Source organism: Eschscholzia californica, unplaced genomic scaffold (assembly GCF_041429995.1).
Source record: "Eschscholzia californica isolate CP2 unplaced genomic scaffold, dmEscCali1.0.p SCAF_5, whole genome shotgun sequence".
Classification (NCBI taxonomy): Eukaryota; Viridiplantae; Streptophyta; class Magnoliopsida; order Ranunculales; family Papaveraceae; genus Eschscholzia; species Eschscholzia californica.
The window spans coordinates 12,370,611-12,389,939 of NW_028238472.1; the positions used below are offsets into that span (position 1 = coordinate 12,370,611).

The 19,329-nt window shown below is 36.0% G+C and overlaps 2 protein-coding genes across 2 annotated transcripts; one reads left to right on the top strand and one right to left on the bottom strand.

Annotated features, from left to right (window-relative positions):
* The first annotated feature begins 11,599 nt into the window (after nucleotides 1–11,599).
* On the top strand, nucleotides 11,600–14,159 carry LOC147537143 (uncharacterized). Its single transcript, XM_086640889.1, has 6 exons — nucleotides 11,600–12,441; nucleotides 12,549–12,643; nucleotides 12,738–12,841; nucleotides 12,960–13,060; nucleotides 13,149–13,690; nucleotides 13,809–14,159. Exons 1-6 carry the CDS (start codon nucleotides 12,196–12,198, stop codon nucleotides 14,101–14,103), a joined length of 1,383 nt encoding a protein of 460 aa, XP_086497015.1. The 5' UTR covers nucleotides 11,600–12,195; the 3' UTR covers nucleotides 14,104–14,159.
* A 174-nt stretch (nucleotides 14,160–14,333) lies between these two features.
* On the bottom strand, nucleotides 14,334–18,033 carry LOC147537144 (DHHC-type zinc finger family protein). Its single transcript, XM_086640890.1, has 10 exons — nucleotides 17,560–18,033; nucleotides 17,369–17,462; nucleotides 16,584–16,678; nucleotides 16,310–16,477; nucleotides 16,156–16,228; nucleotides 16,003–16,055; nucleotides 15,634–15,725; nucleotides 15,490–15,542; nucleotides 15,250–15,375; nucleotides 14,334–14,635 (listed from the first exon to the last, which is right to left on the bottom strand). The coding sequence occupies exons 1-10, from the start codon at nucleotides 17,706–17,708 to the stop codon at nucleotides 14,363–14,365; spliced, it is 1,176 nt and encodes a 391-aa protein (XP_086497016.1). The 5' UTR covers nucleotides 17,709–18,033; the 3' UTR covers nucleotides 14,334–14,362.
* Between the last annotated feature and the right edge of the window lie 1,296 nt (nucleotides 18,034–19,329).

Genomic DNA, 19,329 nt, shown 5'->3' on the forward strand with positions numbered 1-19,329 from the left:
TTCATTCATTCATCATCTTCTTCTCTAAAAAACCGAGACCGAGAGAGATAACCCTTTTCACGTTTTCGTGGTTCAGTCATCACCTTCATTCATCATCTTCTTTAATGGAGGTTAAAAAAAACTTCAAATCTTGTTTTCATGGTGTTTTCATGGTGTTTTCATAGTTTGTAGAGAGTTAAATATATAGATTTGTAGATCTACTTATTTGAAGCTCCATTAGTGAGGTTGTTCTTGGTTTTAGGGTATTTTCATGGTGTTTTCTTTGTTGTTCCGTACAGATTTGTTAATATTAACAACCACTTCTCGTTTTGTAAGCAACACTTTACAGTTTGTCCAAACATTTTACGGGATGTGTTAACACTATTCCGTACAGTTATGTTAACAGTAGCAACTGGTTCTCGTTTTGTTAAAAACACTTTACAATTTGTGTTAACATTTTAAAGGATGTGTGAACATTTTGAAAAATGTTCACCACAATTTTGTATTAAAGATGTTCAGATCAGCCTAACGTTTTCTAAGCATTTTAAGCAGTGCCCTAACATTTGTTAAATTGCAAAGCAGAATTCAATTTAAAATACCTACACTTCTCCGCTGACGAGAGAACTTTTGATTTTGAAACGGACATACTCCGCCGTTGTGTAACATTTCCAAATTTGCCTTAACATTTGTTAAATTGTCTGGGCACTACCCAAACAAACTAAACATTCTGTATAATGTCCATTCATCTCATATATTTTGAAGAACAAAAATAATATATTAAACAAATGTACTTCATATTCTTTCAACATCAAGATCCCACAACAAACAAAAACAGTACAATACCACACAAAATAATTTAACAATCATTTTTTGTTTGTCCTCTAAGCAAAATTGAAGTCGTTGCGGGTTTACGAATGTGAACATAACACCGTTTCTCAAAAACAACTTCACTATTGCTTAAAACTTCTTTCCCCAAAGCACAAAATATCAACCACACTTTCAATTCAGGTTTAATCTCCACAATCTTGTGTTTTCCTTCAATATTGATGACACCGCCCGATGCTTCAAAATCACAGTAATACATATGTTAGTATTTCTATATATTACTTGCAAACACTTTCAGACTTATGCAAACAATCTGTAAAATGCCATACCACCACCACTAATGTACAAATATATTCTGAAATGGATGAAGATTAGGTAACTTGCGTGCTACATTATACATAATGCTCGAGGAACAATTTCTACAATTCTTAAACATTATCGATAATGTGCCAACATTATCCATAATGTTCTCACATTATTCGAATTGTTTGAGAAACAATTGTTGTTATTACCTTGCACCCCTAAACATTATTTACAATGCTAGAACACTGTCATTAATGCTAGATCATTTTGAAAATTGTGTACCAAAAGACTGATGCCACTGGTTTCCATAACAATACACAGAACCCTAGGAATAATGTAGACAACATTTTCCAAAATGCTGGGACACTACCAATAATGCAAAAACATTATACTTAATGCTAGACCACAATCAATAATGAGCTGTCATTTTGGAAAAATCTGATGCAACTGTTTTCCCCAAATTTTAACTTTTTTCACAGAATCTTATGTCATTTCGTATGCATTCCTAAACATTATGCAAAATGTTTAGGAATGCATTTTTACCTTGGTCTGTGATTCACTCACCTTTAAACATTATTTACAATGCTAGAACATTGTCATTAATGCGAGATCATTTTGCAAATTGTGTACAAAAAAACTGATGCCACTGGTTTCCATAACAATACACAGAACCCCAGGAATAATGTAGACAACATTTTCCAAAATGCCGGGACACTACCAATAATGCGAAAACATTATACTTAATGCTAAACCACAATCAATAATGAGAGGACATTTCAAAAATCTGATGCAACTGTTTTCCCCAAATTTTAACTTTTTTCACAGAACCTTATGTCATTTCGTATGCATTCCTAAACATTATGCAAAATGTTTAGGAATGCATCTTACCTTGGTATGTGATTCAGTCACCTTTAATATTTTTTTTGCAATTTTTACTCGGCCCTGCAGTTGTTGTCTCTTCACTAGCCCTCTTTCTAGAGCTAGATCTTTGTACAGCCTATTGTCTTGCTGCTGTTGCTTCTCCTTTTTAAATGTTTGCACAAAATGATATGTTTGTAAGAGACCACAAAATGTTGATAACAAAACCAAAATGTTTCTATACAACCCAAAATGTAAAAAACATATCAATTTTTATTCATTAATAACCACAAAATCCATCAACACCCCACTAAATGTTAAAACATAAATCAAATTGTCTGCTACATTGACCAATAACATCACTGTAATAATCAAGTAAAATTTCCAAAAATCATAAACAAAGTACTAAATGTCTCAACATAACCCTAATTTCTGGAACACAACCCAAAATGTTAACACAAACCATTCATTTCATCAACATTCCAGAGAACAAAAACTGGACTACAAATGATTCCAAATTGTCCCTAGCTACCTTGTGAACTGCTTTCAAATTACATTTGTAATTTAAAGAATTTTTCTTCTTTTGCTCCATTGGCTCTGTACGTTGAGCCTCCACCATATGCTCTTTTGATTTGGATGTCGCAGATCGATGCTTCAAACACACAGTAATAGATATGTTTGATCATTCAGCGAAAAGTTCTAACACGCTACAAATGCTACAACACTGTAAGCTGATGCCAATGGTTTTCAGAACTTTTCACAAAACCCTAGGAATAAGAGTAGGAATAAGTGAAGCAACATTTTACAGAATGACAACACACTAGCAATTATGCCAAAACATTATACGAAATGCGAGACCACAAACAATACTGAGAGGACAAACTCCATAATGTCTCGAAATTATGTAAAATGCTTAAAAATTGTTTAAAATATTTATAGAATATCATACCTTTGTCTGTGATGATGTCACATTCATCATTTTCTTGCCTTTTTTACTAGGCCCAGCGGTGGTCGGCTCTTCACTATCTTTTATATGTTTTCTACACAAATTGAAATGTTTGTAAGATACCCCCACATGTTTGAAACAAACTAAAAATGTTTCTACACAACCCAAAATGTTACATCGTATCAAGTTTCAGGGGTAAAAACCACCAAATGCATCAACATCCAACCAAATTTTTTATAAAAAAAAAACAAAATGTCTCCAATATTTACCAAGAACAGAATCCAAAATGTCTCAACATAACCCTAATTTCTTTAACAGAACCCAGAATTCTAAAACAAACCATTCATTTCATCAACAATGACAAACAACCAAAAATCGAAAACAAAGTACAACCCAAACAACAAACCCATAATTTCATCAACAAACCTAACCTAAAAACTTGATGAAGAACCATAAACCCCAAAATTACCTTCTGTGAAGATGCATGATTCCGAAATCAAACAAAATCCTTAAATGTTTTATCACAAACCAAAATGTTTTCAACAATCACGAAGAACAACTTAAGAGCAAGTTAAACCCCAAAAATCAGAATCAAAGTACTAAAGGTGTGAAACAAAACCCTAATTTTTTTTAAAACAACCCAAAATGTCAAAACAAACTCATAATTTCACCACCAAAAACCCTAAAACTTGACCAAGATCAGAGATAGGAAGAAGATTTTGAGGAAGAACATAGTCGTACCTGTGTGTTATGCCGAACAAAAATTAGGTTTGATGATGCTCGAAGAAGAGAGAGAAGAAGCCGATTTGTTGAAAGAGAGCGAAATAGAGAGAGAGATGAGAGGATCAAGTTGCTTTTGAAGGTTTAATAGAGAGAGAAAGTAGCCGGAAACGCTTGGGTTGAGAGAGTAAATGGCCGGAAATCGTTTCGTTTGAGCAAGATAGAGAGAGAGTAGCCGGAAACGCTTCGGTTGAGAGAGTAAATGGTCGGAAATCTTTCCGTTTGAGCGAGAGAGAGAGAAAGAGAGAGAGAGAGAGAGAAAGAAAAATGTTTGGATGGAAGAGAGAAAATGAGGGTTATAGTGTCTAATCTATTGTAGAGAGAGAGAGTGTTTTGAGGGAGAAGAGTCTAGAGAGAGAAAGAGAGAGGCATGGGTTGGCTGACACAAGTACGTTTGAGAGGGAAATGGGTGAGGGACATAAGAGGTAAGCATTTCTTTTGGGAGGATAGGAAGGTAACATCACTTTTTGGGTTTTTTTTGAGATATTATTCCCTATTGGGTTGGATTTGGTATTTGGGCTCCTTTTTTGGGCCTTAGATTTATCCTCTCCATAAAATACTACCTAAAGTTGATAAAGGTCATGGATTTCAACAGAAAAAAGAAGGTCATGGGTTCCCGACTAGGTAGTGGTGGGGCTCTTCTTTCGTATGAGGGCCAAGGATTGCCAAATGTTGCACCACAAATGATTAGTATAAGATATAGCAAAATCAACAATGGACAAGTGGAACAATTTTTGTGGTTACACCTTGACCAGTGATGACTCAAGACAGTGAGAAACCACTCAGTACTCTTTCATTTGATGACTTAAATTATTAGGTTTATCATAATTTGGCAATGCCACTAAACTAATTAAGTGAAAGAAGCACCTAGAAAAAATGATCAATGGACATGTTAAGCTTATGGTAGGAAGTGGCAAGATGCCACAAATGTCATCAACTTTAGAAATACAATAAATATTTATAATTCAATTCAAGTCCAAATTAGAATCAGTAAGTGGAGCCCATTGTCTAGACAGAAAAAAAATGAGATGGAGAGATGCCACTAATAACTATATGGGGTGAACATCATTGTCTAGGTAGAAAGTGTTAGCCAACCTCATTGTCTAGACAGAAAAATTCAATATGAAATTTGGATCTAGCAGAACAAATTTTATAAATGCTAGTGATGGAGAAACTTAGTTTTCACACTGTCTCTTTTGACTCACATTCTACCCTGCCAAAATATAATCTAAAAGAAGATGAATGCCACAATTTTGTGTTTAATTCTAGTATTAATTTGCTAATGTTTTAGTTTCACGTGCTCTTAGTTTTGTCCCATCAAAGGAACAATGATTTTCTGATGCACAAAATTAACAACTTGGCATTGGCAGGAGTAAGGGTGGGAATTCTGCCCGAAAGCCCGAAAGCCGATCCGAAACGCCCGAGTTCGTCTAATAAACGTCCAGCCCGAAGCCCGACATGGGTAGTGCACGCCCGGCCCGCCTTCTGATAGTGGGCGGGCTTGGGCTTCCTTTAGAAAACACTTACCCGAGTGTCTAACCCGTCTGTTAAGCCCGAGTATGAAGCCCGTCTATAGGCACCACCTAAATTAGATCCACATGTATAAATCTAACGGTCAGGAAAGCAAAAGTCTTCAATCCCCCTTGTTGGGTTTAGGTTGTGGGTTAATGCCTATAAATAAGACATTAACCCTCACTTTCTCCAAATCTTAATAGCCACTGCCGCTCCCATTCTCACTCCCAATCCCTTGTGTATCTACTGTATGAGAGATAGAGATAGAGAGAGTGCTAGAGAAAGAAAGATAGTGAGACAAGGAGAGGTATAAAAAGAGATTGAATGACTTTATTTGTCAACTACCAATTTCTCTTATCTTTGATTTCATGAGAATGTATTATTTAATCTCCATTATGCATGTCCAGAAGAAAGAAGATGAACTTCGTAGAATTGTTGGTTCATAGAAGAGCGAAGATCGAAAGATGCAATTTTTACATATAAAATTTTATTTTCTATCACGAGTCTTCATTGTAACATTTTCTTTAATCGAACTCTCTTTTCTTCTCTCGTCCTCTTCTTGTACTCTTTAGATTTATACAGTGGTATTGTACTATTGTTCTTTAGATTTAGTGTTTGTATAATATCATTAGTTTTACCATAATATTCTATGTTAGATTATGTTATATTAATTGTGAACCACACTTGTATAAAATTTGTGTACCTGTATAGATTTTTCTTTAGATTTGTAAAGTGGCAGTAGAGTGTGAAATTTTGACTTAAAAGCTATACTTTTTTTTGTAATGAGTGGACCCGGAACCCGGCCCGACCATAGCCCGAACTACCCGCCACGGGCTAGTGCACATGGCGGGCTTTGTGCAAGAGAATTAAGTTTATGCCCGGCCCGAGCCCGCCAGTTTGGTACAATGTGCATTGAGTAGTGTTACCCGAAACGCCCGAGCCCGGACATTAGTGCCCATGGGTGCCCGAGCCCGGCCCGTTTCCCACCCCTAGGCAGGAGTGGTCCTGACCCGAAGCAAGCAAAACCTCACTTTGGACCACACCTATTTTAGAGGTCGCCTCAACGAGAAAAAAGAATTTGATTTAAGTGGTGCCCATAACATAGTAATTAGAAACATATCTCGACTAAACGACACTCTAACCAATAACGAGGCCATTTTATTTTGTTAACAAGTGGTCCACATCCGACTTTTTATATCCAGGGCTTCAGGCCCAAAATAAATGGAAATAGTGTCTAAGGCCCAATGTTGGACATGTATCCAAATTAGGTCCTTTTGGTAGGTTACCGATTTTAACCAAGTGGAGAAAAATTCAGTCCAAAACAGCCCTATTTCATTTCCCGAACAAATTTTTTCCAACACACTTACCTTTCAAGTAACACGCCTTAACATTTTCATATCTCTAACCTCTTTCACTCTCCAACATATACAAGTTAACCCTTCTCCTTCTTCTGCGTCTCTCGAATCACTTTTGCTCTCCACTACTCCCTCTTAGCACAACTCATATCTCTTAGTGTTTCTGAGAAAAATTTGCTAAAACTTTGCCTAAGTTGCATCTTTCCATCTCAACCGAAATCAGCGAAGAAAAATTCCATTAATAAATTTCTTTTTCACGATTAAACTTTGCTTTGTACCACCATTAGTGGGTTTTGATTTTTTTTTCTTTTTTATATTTAAACTTTATTTGCCTGATATGTTGTTTCTTTGTGAAGAACACCATTTGTGTTCTTTTTTTTTTTGTTGAACAAACACCATTTGTGTTCAGTTTTGTTTTAGTGAGATAATAATGCACTTTTCTTTATTTGAGTTGAACAAGGAAACATACTGCATTTCACAAATCCTAAACTACCAAATGCATTTCCTTATTTCCTTTGTGGCACTCTTCAAATTTGACAAATTCGTACTATATCAATATTTTATTTCTGCCATAACTCTCAGTCGTGGGATATGACCCTTCCTGACAACTTGTTTTCGAAGCAAAGATAAATATTAGAGTACTAAAATTATTTGTAGTTTTGCTTAATCCAATGTACTAGACTTTCAAGCAAAACATACATCCTGCTACTAATATCCGTATATTCTATCACATTTCGTCAATGCATTTTCGTAATTGGCGTTTTCATAACATAGATATATGTAATTGTTTAAAGGGTAAGTATCACAACTCCTGTCATTTCATACTTTTCTCAATTCAAACTACTAGACTACTTACCTATATATGTGTATGTTACAGACATCCATATATTCTATTACATTTAGTCAAATGTGAATGCATTTTTCAAAATGGTGGTTTTCAGTATAGACGTTGCACGTAAGTGACCATAGGATAACAATCACAAATATCAGATCACACTCAAGCCATTTTTGGTTTTGTTCGATAAAAAATAGTTGGAATTTTGAGCAAAGATACATTGTGTTACACATATCTATCATTTTGTCACACTTCATCATATTTTGTAACGATTCTTCAAATGATTTCATTACATCTGGACATTTACAGTGCAATTTCACAAATTTATTTATGTATTTCTAGTATTGTTAGATATAAATATTGTGCATTGATTTCTTATCTGGTTTTGAATGAGATTCTTCAAATCGTTTGAGAGTAGCCAAAAGTATATTTTGCTGGATATACTTTTTTTCAAGCATGCATTACGAAGTTTGCTTGATGCGTACGTTTTTGGGATATGGCATTTTTTAAACTTTCATGAAGTTCCTGTTCTAGACAAATCATTTTCGATATTTTCTTCGCAAAACATACTTTTGATTTCTTATCTGGTTTTGAATGAGATTCTTCAAATCGTTTGAGAGTAGCCAAAAGTATATTTTGCTGGATATACTTTTTTCAAGCATGCATTACGAAGTTTGCTTGATGCGTACGTTTTTGGGATATGGCATTTTTTAAACTTTCATGAAGTTCCTGTTCTAGACAAATCATTTTCGATATTTTCTTCGCAAAACATACTTATTGACATCGGTCTTAACTTTACATTGTCATAGTACTTTGCCCAAGTCAATATTTACTCACACTCACCACCACTCCCATCACCGCCACTGCCGCCATGTTTCTCTTTTTCTCTAAGTTCCTGCGAAAAGAAGAATTTCGTTGCCGGAACCCGGTCTCATACGAATGGGATGATCCGTGATTAACAAATCTAAAGTTTAAAAAAAGAATTAGTACTTAACAGATGCCATCATAGATAAATTAAAAGAAGATAGTAGTAAGTGGTGATCCAGAAATGATGAGTATGTAGGTAAGGAGAGATCTGAAGGAACAAATGGTGGCGGTTGGATGTGATGGAGAAAAAGAAGATAAGGTGAGGAGAGAGAAAATGGTGGTGGTGATCGGAGGTGGTGTCAGTTGAAGGTCATATTAGAAGTGGTGGCCACAACAAATTTTTTTTGTATATTTGAAATGTGAGTGTACGAGAGTAAAACTAGATTTAAGTAAATGGGTTGTAAATGTGAGTACGGACGGTAGAACCAATAAGTGTATAAAGAATTTATCATTTTTTATTCTCGAAATATATAGGCTCAACATACATGATCGCACAATTAGAGGAAACATTGGGTTTCTGGGCTGATATAGAAATAGGTTCAGTATATGAGGTGACTCTGTTAAAAAAATTCGAACAAAATGGTAAAAAGAATGTTTTCCACCACCCTTTACTGCAATGATCAGTCATTTCTCGTAAGTCCTGGGATCAAATTTTGATGGGAGTAGTTTGCCCATAATTTATCTCATGTAATTAAAACACAAATAAAATAAAGATAGAAGATATGATGGCCTAAGAAGTCTTAACATGGTCTTTAGAATCCAAATGTCTTAGATGAAGGTGATTATAGTGTATATTCAATTCATGGTGATCTAATATAATGACTCTTGAACTCGAACGCAGATAAAAATAATTTGTAATCCTTTTTACTTCCAAAAAAGGGATGGCAAAGAGGGGAGTGGGGAGGGCTCTAACTTTAGTAGAGAAGCTTTTTAACACTTAATTGGGCGACTTGATCATCCCAAATGATAGAATTGGTGGACTTCCCTGCTCTAATAACATACATTAAAGAATTGCATCTTCTTTCCAATATATAGGTTTACAATAATCATAAAATTCATATGAAATCTCAAACTTACAATTTGAGAAATAAATAGTCTTATCACACCCAATGAGATTTGATTTGGTGTCAGTAATTATTGTTCAGCTTCAACAAATTGCAATTTTTAATCAAATCTTAAGTTATAGGATAAGATATTTTAACAATGTATTAAAATTTGTAATCTAACTTGTAAAAACTTTTTAATGATCTTTGTTTTGATTATACGATTGAAGTTCTACAAAAATAAACGTTATATCAATTAACTTAGAAAGGATTCAAACGGAAATGCTGTCACTCGATTGAGTTAGAGGCCCTTTTACTAGTTGAAATTAAGGTGAAGTTTTTTTTTGTTGAACATATTAAGGTGAAGTTAGAAAATAATACAAATACCCAAAGATATGAAAGAAATGTTCACAAAGGTGAAAGCTTGCTCATGACATCCTCCCTCTGAATTTGAAGATCTCCAAATACATCCCTCAATTATCTTCTATTTGTCCCCTTTGTAACTTGGAAGAGGAATCTCAACATCATTTCCTGCAAGCCTATCCTGTGGTTAGAGAAGTGATTAAGTCTCTCACTAAGATTAACATCAATGATACTAATATATCAAACTTCTCGGACTGGTTCTTCCACATATATAATCTTACTTCAGAGGCAGATCAAGATTGTCATCTTACTCAAATAGAACTTGCTGCAATCTCAATGTGGCACACTTGGAAGCACAGGTGTAACATTGTTTTTAATGGTATCCCATTGAACATATCAAATCTGATACATACAACACAAAGTTACATCTCTCAACAGGCTCACTTGGTGAGACACAATAGTGCAGACTCTCAACCCCATAGAAGCATATGGACTCCACCTCCTATTGGCTTCATAAAAATTAACTATGATGTTTCCTTTATGGCTCAAGACTTATCTTCTTTTCTTGCTTTTATTGTAACTGATTACACAGGAAAAATCAGAAATCAAAGAATCCATCACCACCACCTCCAGGTCAGTTGATGAAGGAGAAGGAAAGGCAGCCCTAGCTGGAGTTCAATGGGCTATTAATCATGGAGCTCGGAAACTCATTTTGGAAGGAGATTCATCTAATGTTGCAAACTTTTTGAATGGCAGTCCAAACTCTATCCACTGGACGGCTAAGCATGTCATGAAAACTAAATGCAAATCTCCTCTTTTGATTGTATCAAATTTACTTATGTAAATAGGAAGGCAAATGCTCTAGCAAACTCTTTTGCCTGTAGTACTAGGAAGAATGGTATTGTGACTACCAAATGTTATCCTAACTGTTCTCTTTTGCTACATAACATCCATGTAACCGATATTGACATTTAATAGATGTTATGTTTGTTTTTAAAAAAAAAAAAACAAAGGTGAACGAAAAAAATTGGGGCAGCAATCAAAGATTCAAAAGGGACTCGTACCTAGATTTTATGACAATCAAGAAAGCAAACTAACATTAATTGGGAGGATCAAAGTGAATAAAATATGTTCTCAACAAAAAAAAGGTGAATATAATATCAGGAAAAATTAAGTGTTTGACTAGAAGCCACATGGTTCCATGTGAGTGAACTTTTTGAGAATGAATATAAAAATGAGTTTGGATAAGGGGTAGTTTGGTTTCTAGTAATTGACAGTCCATTGACATGGATCCTTACAGCTCTCCTCATCACAGATTTGATATTGTTGATAACTCTTTCTTCATTCCTCTTATACCACCAGCCTCCTTCATACAAATTATATATATGTACATATATATTAATTATTCAATAAACAAAATTAGTTGTGGTTGGTGAGTAATAGAATTGAATAATCAAAAAGTAATTGAATTAGAAGCTTTATTAGTAATGATCCTATAGACGCAAAATTTTGTATAATGTAAGTTTTTTTTTTCTGGAAACCGACTAAGTTTGTCGTTATATTTTAGCATTGATACATCAAAGATGCGATAAGCTCGAATCCCGCTCCACTCAAATTCTAACATGACCAGGCCTATAGCTCAGTTCAAATAACCAAAGATTCTACTTTCTCTGGGATTCAAATCTCGGACCTTCAGAGATTTCCGATGTTTATGTCAACACCTTGGAATCACTCGGACTACCAACTGTTGACTTAAATTTGTGGTTAACTGGTTGATTTAGCCCGAATAAGTATGTTACAATTTGTTTTAAGTCCTTAATTTTTGTCAAAATTATTCATTTTATCCTTGTGTTATTTTCATATATTTTAACTTAATCAAATTTCAACATTTTTTTAAGGTCTCAATACTTTAAGGGATATGATTTCGTGCCTCGAACACTTCATCTGGAAGGTGAAAACGTAATCCCTCCAATCAAAAGTTGTTGATCGAATTCAAATAATTAACCATGTAACGAAAAGAAAGTAGATGGATCTGATTGACAAGTTTAACCATAATAACAACACACCATTATTCCCCTCTCTAGTTTTTTTTTGAAAGAAGAAACTCTTGATCAACAATCAACCTCAAATGTGAGAAAGTAGTAGGACTGATCAAATCAATCTTCAAAAATTTATCCAAACAAATCAGGTATTTAGAAATGGGTCCCATTATTAATGGTTCCATCAAATATAAGACAGGTAGTTGTGAGTACATATGGCAACAACCTACTTTCCTTTAAATTGGAGCTTCTGATTGGTTCTAAAGAATAACAATCAGAGAAAAAATGGGGACTCCCCATTTTCCATTACCATGTTTCTGAGAAGAAAATTGGAAGAAATGGTGAAATTTGGATAAAAATTGAGAGATTTTTGTTGAAAGAAGCCTCTTCTGTTTTGAGTCTGAAAGAAAGAAGGGGCGTGCTCTGTTTTATTTGATCTGGTTAAATAGGAAAAACTTAGAGAGAGAGAGAAAGTAGCTAGGTTTTTAAGATGATAAGATTGTGGGTAATGGTGCTTCAATTATCAGAGCTTTATGTGAGTTCTGTGGTACATTTATTGTATGGGTTTTACATTTTTAGTACAGCTGTGGCATCAGATCTTTCACAATTAATAAATGAATGTTTAAGACCAAATGTGAGTGTTGGATTAGATGAAGAACCTGAAGAAACTAGAAAAGATTCAAATGGGTTACCTCCAATTGTTTTAGTTCATGGGATTTTTGGATTTGGCAAAGGGGTTTGTGCTTTTACTTTTGATTTTCATCATATGGGGTTTTATCTCTTTTCTTCATTTTCCCCCTCTTTACTTTCCATTAATGGAGATTGTTATTTGATTATATGCAGAGATTGGGTTGTTTGTCTTATTTTGCTGGGGCAGAGAAGAAAGATGAAAGAGTTCTTGTTCCAGATTTGGGTTCCTTAACCAGCATTTATGACAGGTGGGTTTTCTTTCTTTGGTTCTCTCTCTCTCTCTATATATATATATCTCTCTGGTTCTCTCTCTCTCTCTCTCTAATGGGTAGTAGATTTCAGGGCTTGTGAGTTGTTTTATTACTTGAAAGGAGGGCAAGTGGATTATGGAGAAGAACACAGCAAAAGTTGTGGGCATTCACAGTTTGGAAGGGTTTATGAGCAAGGTTTGAAGATTCATTTTTATTGCAAATTTGAATTGCTTAAACCACTAATATCATCTCAAGATTATGTTAAAATTTTGATTTTCTCCTGTTTGGGTTACTGATTTTGATTGAAATTCAGGGCATTACCCTGAATGGGATGAAGATCATCCAATTCATTTTGTAGGACATTCAGCAGGAGCTCAGGTGGTTAGGGTTTTACAGCAAATGTTAGCAGACAAGGTTGGTTTTTTAACCCTAGTTTTTAAGAGCTAGAAGAGATTAAACTTTGGTTGATGGAATTGGGTATCTCATTCTTAATCAATTTCAGGTTTTTGATGGGTATGATAATACATCTGAGAATTGGGTATTAAGCATAACTTCATTATCAGGAGCTTTCAATGGGACAACTAGAACCTACTTAGATGGGATGAGACCTGAAGATGGAAGGTCAATGAAGCCTATATGTTTACTTCAATTATGTAGATTAGGAGTTATAATATATGATTGGTTTGATATTCCATGGCTGAAAGCTTACTACAATTTCGGGTTCGATCATTTTAATATGTCGTGGAAGAAAGTCGGGATCATGGGTCTGGTTGATTGTTTAATGGGAAACTCGGGTCCTTTCGCCTCGGGCGATTGGATTCTACCTGATCTTACAATTCAAGGATCAATCGAACAGAATTCACATATCAAAACATTTCCAAATACATTCTACTTTAGTTATGCAACCAAAAGGACTAAGAAATTCATGAATATCACAGTTCCTTCAAGCATATTAGGGATTCATCCAATGTTATTCATCAGGGTTTTGCAGATGAGTCAATGGAGGCATCCTCCTGATGTTTCTCATCCTTATAAAGGATATAGGTGAGTGATTTCGACGCTTTTGCATTACAAGGTTCTAGTTTTCCTTTTGCTGATTCTCTGGTGCTTGTTATTAATGGAGTTTCTCTGAAATATTTGCATCTGTGACTAAAATGTGCAGAGATGAAGATTGGGAAGATAATGACGGAGCGATGAATACTATATCAATGACACATCCTCATCTTCCGACTGAACATCCGTGCCATTTCGTGGTTAAGGATTCGGATTGTCATCCTCTGCAACCAGGAATTTGGTACTACAAGATTGTGGAAGCTGATCATATAAGTTTTATTGTAAATCGAGAGAGAGCGGGTGTTCAATTTGATCTGATATACGATAGTATTTTCGAGCGATGCAGGAAACATGTATTTAGAACAAGTCCACCCACATTACCAAATGTAACAACTCATCTATAGTTCATTATTTCATTGTTTGCCAACTTCACAAAGACCACGAAGAGAACACCACAAAAGGCCTATCCTTCTCTCTGTCTCTCTCTGTCTCTCTGACTGCATATTCATGTGATCTTTGTTTTTCTTTACTTTTCTTGGTGACCTAGCTTTCTAGAGCACAAATCCGACCCAGGGCTATTTTTACAGATGACATTATACAGGAAAAGGTCATATGAATAAGTGAGCAAAGAACAAGCAGAAATCAGTAGCCGTTAATAGAATATCAATCTGATTTGTTGGCTGAAAATGATCGTCTTGTCGACAATGGAAACACAATTTCATTAAGATTACTGAAGATTCCTTTACTGTATATATTATCCTTAACAACTATTTCTACGTCTTCTAATGGAGACTTACGGAAAAAGGCCCTCCATTTGCTTTCCGGTGGCTTGGTCTCTCCAGTCATCCCGTCGATACTTGCCCTCAGAGCTACAGCACTTGCCCTTGCTTCATTTATTTTCTGCTTCCAGTTAATATAGTCTTGCCACTTGAATGTCTGCAGCACAAACTTCCAAGATGTGAAAAAAAAAAATTTGATTCGATTTTGTTGACCAAGGCATTATTAACTCCATCTGATCAGTGGGGTCTTATGGACCAACAAATTTACTATCTTACATCACTTAGGGAAGCATCTAGAGATCGGGTCATAAGTGCAAGCTCAGGCTTCGTAAGTGGTGGGAGGCCTTTTGATTGGGCTTCTAGTGCATTTACCAGGAACTAAAACCTGACCCCATTGGGAATCGGTTGGAAAAGCAGGAACAATATCAATAACTGTTGGGGTTTGGGTTATTGCAGATGGTATCGGAGCCAAGGAAGACTCCCCTCTGAGGGTGTGGGAATGCAATGTTTCATTTAGCTTGGGGAGCACCAGAGACTAGTTTAGGTGTTCAAGCTTAGTAAAGGAAGAGACCTTCCGGAGGGGGCTTGTGGAGCATCAGCAAAAGAAAACCATATAGTCATTGGGCTTGGGGTTAGGTGGCAAAACACAAGGACAGTATCAAGAACTCAGTTAGCACTCAAGGGCATCCAGTGCGAAATATTTGCGGAAAAAAATATAGTACACTTGAGAGTTGAGACCACTCCATCAAGTAAAGCAATAAGAACCCATACCTCATTTGTTGTGGTGTTTGTAAGACATAGCTTGGCGTGATACCCGAAGAAGCCAGCAAGTAGTAGAGAAACGACACCTAAGAAGACCATCAGAAGTATTTGCGTGTTATATGAACCCAAGAGCCACTGTTATAGATCAATGCATCATTTAGTGAGAGATAATATAAGCAACAGAGGCAAACTCAATAATGATTAAGGAAATAGAGCATATAAAACATAATTTAATGAATATGTCCTCACTTGCACAACATGGGGAGCTAAGCTGTAGAACGAATCCTCGAGGCCGTAATAAACTGCAATAGAGAAATAAAGACATGTGAGTTTATGCTCGTGGGCAACTCATCCGTCGACAGATGAATTGCTCAAAAGGAAAATTCTCTTTACCTTTCAGTATATATAAAACCTTGAACTCTTTTAGTTGACCGGCAAGTATCAACCCGACAGCAGTTGCTCCGTACAAACAAAGAAGGAAATGCCTGCAAAAGAAGCAGTAAAAATGGGTGGTGTGAAAACAGAATTACATGCATAAAATCTACAATTCAATCAGCGGATAAAATTTGGGACCAACAGATTGTTCAAGCACCAAAGCAACTATACTCTGACTTTGATATTTGTAGATCAAATTATCAATAACTATGGTCAGATCATAGATGCACAACTATGTGATATAGTTGTAGAACTACATCTCAGGCTATGTTTGTCTCTAATTTGATGAATAAAGTGTACAAATTTAGATGCTTAATGGGGACTTACCAGAGTAGGAAAGCCATAAAATAGCGAGTATTCTTCTCCCCAATGCAATTATTCTGAAGTACTCAACAAGTTAGTGGAGTAGAAGTAGGACATATAAACCAAAACTAAAAGAAAACAAAACTAACAAAAAAGAAGATAGGACATGAAACTGACCATCCATCCACAATGGTGGTCAAATCTAGCAACACATCGATCACATATGCTGCAGTGCTTCGACCTAGCTGGTCTGAATAAGAAAAGAGCTCACATAAGGGGTAAATATAACAAATGCTAAGAACTCTTTAACTACACAAGTAATAATACGCACTTCGTAATCTTGCAAGTCTTGCACTCTTTCTCTGAAAATATTATATTGTCATAAGGATAAGCAGAGAGGTATTGACTAACGTTATCGGCTTTCACAGTTCCTGGATCAGAAAAGCTAGTCAATAGAAAGAGTACAATACCAACACCAACTGCCAAGAAGCTTGTGTACCTACAAGAGAATTTCACAGCTAACTGGTCATCATCATGGAATTGAGAGAGGGAGAGAGAGTGTGGGTCTGGGTGGGGGGATTATGCATTCGTATCTTCTATGATACCTGTGAACTTCGGAGATATAATAACCAGGAATATAACTAAAGGAGGAAGTTGCAACAAAATAATATGTTCCTCCGATTATTGCCAGGTATAATAACTGCAAGAAAGAAATGGAGAACCCAATAAATCAAGTGCTTAAAATGCACAATCGTAAACGAAGAAACAACAAAATAAAGGACCACATAGATAGTAGTTTTATTTGAATTATTGTACTTGTTAGATACTTTACTCATGTCACAATAAAAAGTATCCGTGTACAAGAGGTCATAGAAGTAGAGGACCGTCATTCCTAAAATGCTAACACACAATCAAATGATCGATCTTAAACAATTCCTGTTTCATATCAATATCCGATCTTTCCCAAGACCATCACCTCATCTAAGTACAGAATCACATTTTCCAATCTCACTATTCCAGAGTGAGGTAGGTATAAAATCTTAGAACCCACTTCATTAAGTTTAAATACGAAATTTATAATCATGGTAGTAGCCCAAAATCCCCACAAAGGGAGTATAATTTATCAAACCCCTAAACTTCACAGTTTCACTTTCATAACAAAATATAAGATATGATAGAATTTCATAACCCAATACTCAATTGTGATTCATTTCCTAAAATGAATATAAACCAAAATAAAGGCATCAACTTTATGAGTTTTCAAAGTACAAAATCAAACCTTTTAGAGAACTAAAATCAGAATCTAAAGTGGGTACAAATCAGATCGAAAGAAATCTCTATGATTCAAGATGGGTATCTACAAAATCAAGATAATGATTAAAAAATGAACCTGCAAAATTGGATTTGGTCGATCACAACAAAAATACTCAACAGAAAGAATTGCATTTTTGCATCTGGAACCAAACACTGCCAACATAAATCGCCTACCCACAAAAACAAAATTAGTTTCAGATTCAGGAAACAGTATAATTGAATCAATCAATCACAAAAGAAATTTGAAGATAGAGAGAGAAATAGTACAGGAAATAATCATAGGCACCAACAGTGAGAAAGTAATGAATACGTTCGATGAAAGTCCCCTGAAAGATTGGCCACTGTCCACAGAGAAACGAAACAACAACCAGTAAAGTGATGAATCCATGGCAAACTAATAACCACTGTACCTCCATTTCTTTTCTTTTCTTTCTCTTCTTCGCTAAACAAAGAAATCTAGAGAGAGAAAGAAGATTAGGTCAACAGAAAGCAGGTTTTTCTGGTGGGTTTTTGGACAAAATTTGATTAGTGAAAAATGATCTTTGAATTAACGGGAAAGATGACCGGTTATTTTTTAGACCGTTAGATCTTTGTTAAGGAATTTGTTTGTTGAATCTTATGCGGGCCATGTTTCCCGAAAAGTGGCGGTACATTTGTACGCTCCAGTTTGAGGCACAAATTTTAATTCCTCACTCGAAAACAACTTTTCAACCAGAAAAGTCAGTCATTTCCCTTGGAGGTAGCTGAAGGGTTAGCACCTAGCACACTGTCACGGGGCAAAATTTGGGCCCACGAATCAGCCCAAATTATGTGCCCATGTGACCCTTTCCTTCCTAGGTGGAGGACTCTAGAATATTCTAGAGGACGGGACAATCCGGAAACTTCTGGAATCTTATGGAGAACTCTGGAGTATGGTGGAACATTCTGGAAGAATCAAGAACATGCTAGAAGGCCCAAGAAAGCTTTGGAGTAAGCCGGAAGGTTCTAGAGTAATCTAGGCATAGCTAGTGTGTGGAAGAGTGTAGAATGTCCCTTTTGTATTTATGTGCCTTGTAAAGTGTGTCCCAAGTCCTATATAAGGAGGAGGCATCCTCATTTGTAACCAACCAAGTTAGGAATCAAGAAACCAAGGGTAAGGTGAGCTTGAGAGTTTGAGTGACTTGGGACGCGTGCCAAAGAGCGCACATAAGTGATTGTACTTAAGAGTTCTTGAGTAATAAGAGTTCCTTTCCACCAAGTGTGAGTGTGGAGCAGTATAGGAATCTCCTCTAGGCTCTTAGGTATTCTGAGATATTGTTCCTTGTGTGATTCCGCCACCAAGGGACTTGACAGGGTTGCTCGAGGAAGGTGTGAAACTTGGGCAACTATAGACAAAGGCTTACTTGTGTTCGGCTAGAGCCTGGCAACCGACGTGTTGGGCTCGTCTTGAGCATAAGTGCCGCACGGGTAAGAGGCGACAGTGCTAGGCCGAAATTTACTCCGTGACAACACGCTGGGCGTTCGGCTGACGGGCCGAGCGAAAGTAGGTCCAACATTGGGAATCAATCTCAAAGGACTCTAACACCTAACGTGGCAGGAAAGGGAAGCGTGCGCAAAAGAGTTTTTTTTTCGAGTTGTCAACGTGTCTGGAACTCTTGACCTATAAGGTGGAACACTAAACCTTTAATGACTCCAACTAAGGGTTGTTGGCGTGCGTGAGGGAGTTGAAGGGCCAACATCAGACACATTATGTATGTCAATTCGAACAAGAAAATGAAGTCTCCCAAACTCGGGTGGATAAAAGCCAAAGTTCAAGATTACATGCTTTAGAAAACAATATAGAAAGTAAAGGAGAATCAAATAATTAAGAGTCCTCCAAAAAATTGTTTTTTACAATATGTTTTGTTGCATGTCAAAGAATCTGATGAGAGTTTTAGAAAGTACAAGCTCGTTTAACTTTCTTTACAAAGAAATAAGTGTGCTAATCTTTTGCTTGATATACCTACTATTCTGTTTCCATTTCATAACTTAGATTATTTGGAGAACGTTTAAGTTTGG